At 25.8% G+C, this 1,684-nt stretch overlaps 1 protein-coding gene across 4 annotated transcripts in view; it reads right to left on the reverse strand.

Moving 5' to 3' along the window:
• The window catches only part of LOC107618604 (probable inactive nicotinamidase At3g16190), a 6,157-nt gene extending 5,614 nt beyond the window's left edge, over window positions 1-543 (reverse strand). Inside the window, exon 1 of one of the 4 annotated variants that reach the window (XM_021112764.1) lies at window positions 387-543. Coding sequence is in view for 2 of the 4 variants with exons in the window: in XM_021112763.1 (XP_020968422.1) it covers window positions 387-400 (14 nt within the window). In the remaining 2 variants the exon portion in view is untranslated. The remainder of the gene's footprint in view (window positions 1-386) is intronic. The other 3 variants (XM_021112763.1, XM_016320713.2, XM_016320712.2) reach the window with 3 other exon arrangements.

The following is a 1,684-nucleotide window of genomic DNA, read 5'->3' on the forward strand; positions in this document are numbered from 1 at the left end:
TAAAATTTAAATTCATTTATTTTTTGAAGTTAATTACATTTCTAACAAAGTTAATTTATATTATTTATAATTACAATTGTTAAAATTCAATTTTTTTTATTATCAATTTTCATTTCTTATATAATGATAAAAAAATGCTATCTCTGTGGATTATATAAAAAAAAGATGGCCTCTTTTAGCATTGTTAGTGTGGCAATAAAATTAAATATCAAGCCAATATGATCCAATAGACTGGCATAATAATAATTATTTAAAAAAAACAGATAGTAGAGGTAAACTACAAAATTTTAGTTCTTCAATTACATAATATACAAATTATTATTAACTAAATATCGATAAAAAAAATGATAATATTTATTTGCAAGATAAGATTACTCTTAAAATATTTCTTGAATTTCATTTTTTACTTCTACTTTTTAACCTAACCTAAGCTATCATATACACTTGTATTCCCATAGTTGGCAACATATAAAGATAAAGGAACATGACCCAAGAATAAACAACTTAATTACTTTGAAAATTGAGTCTTTTAATTCCTAACCACTTCTTTTTGTTCTTTATTCTTTAGCCCATATCATTCCTGTTCCTTCGTCTTATTAATAGTACTATTATCATCATCATCATCTATAGTACGTGTGCACATACACGTGCCTAAGGATTAAATAAATTAATTAAGGGATAAAGATAAATAATTCTTTTAATATCTTTTAAAGACATAAATTTTTAACCGTCATTGACTGCTGAAGCAAACAAAAGCGATAAAAACACCATGCTAGAAAACAAATGATACAATCACATTCAAACTTTTTAACTTTATCTACTTTTTCCTCATATTTATCTTTTTTTATGTATAAAAACAATTCTAATCTATAACCTTCCACAGGAGTACGTCATTCTAAAACAAAACATGAAATGTTTAGGCCAATAATTAAATTGATGAGAGCCACGTTACGTAATGGACTAATCATCATCTAACTAATTCATTTAAATATTAATTACATATACTAATTAACGTGATCATATTATTCTAATGTGAATTTAATTAATTATTCGAGTGGATAAAAGGTGATCACAAGTCATTACCCCATTGGAATTTTCATTTGAAAGTGGAAATTGATTAAGACAAGATTGAAGGCAAAGACAAAAATTGATTAAAGGAAGAGAAGAAGCTTTTTAGTGTTTGGATGATGCAATATGAAGCGTAGGTATGATGAAAGCGCCACTTGAGGAATTTGAAGGGAGCGTGGAAGGAATGGGGCATGGAGCACTTGAGTATTGTTTATTCTAAAATCTATGTGGTCCATAATTAATGTGAACATTTTTTATTAGGAGATTTTGGAGCATTATGCATGTGTATTGAAAATATAATGTAATTATACTCATCATATTTTGTTTTATAAACAGCCAAAAGGTTTCTGTAAAATGTGACCGAAAGTAAATAAAATAAATGGGGTATATATATATATACCAACCCTAGCTATAGCTAGATCTATCCACAAGCCACTTACATGAATTTCATAGCCATAAACTCTTGGCAAGTTACTCATACTTTGTTGTTGGAAGGTCCATAAAAATACAACGAAAAAACATTAAATAAGTCATTGACCTTTAATTTTAATTTAAAGATAAATAAATTTTTAATTAATTAAAAATATAAAAAATATCTTTAATTTTTAAAAATGTA

The sequence above is a fragment of the Arachis ipaensis genome, chromosome B09, assembly GCF_000816755.2.
Source record: "Arachis ipaensis cultivar K30076 chromosome B09, Araip1.1, whole genome shotgun sequence".
In the NCBI taxonomy this organism is placed as follows: Eukaryota; Viridiplantae; Streptophyta; class Magnoliopsida; order Fabales; family Fabaceae; genus Arachis; species Arachis ipaensis.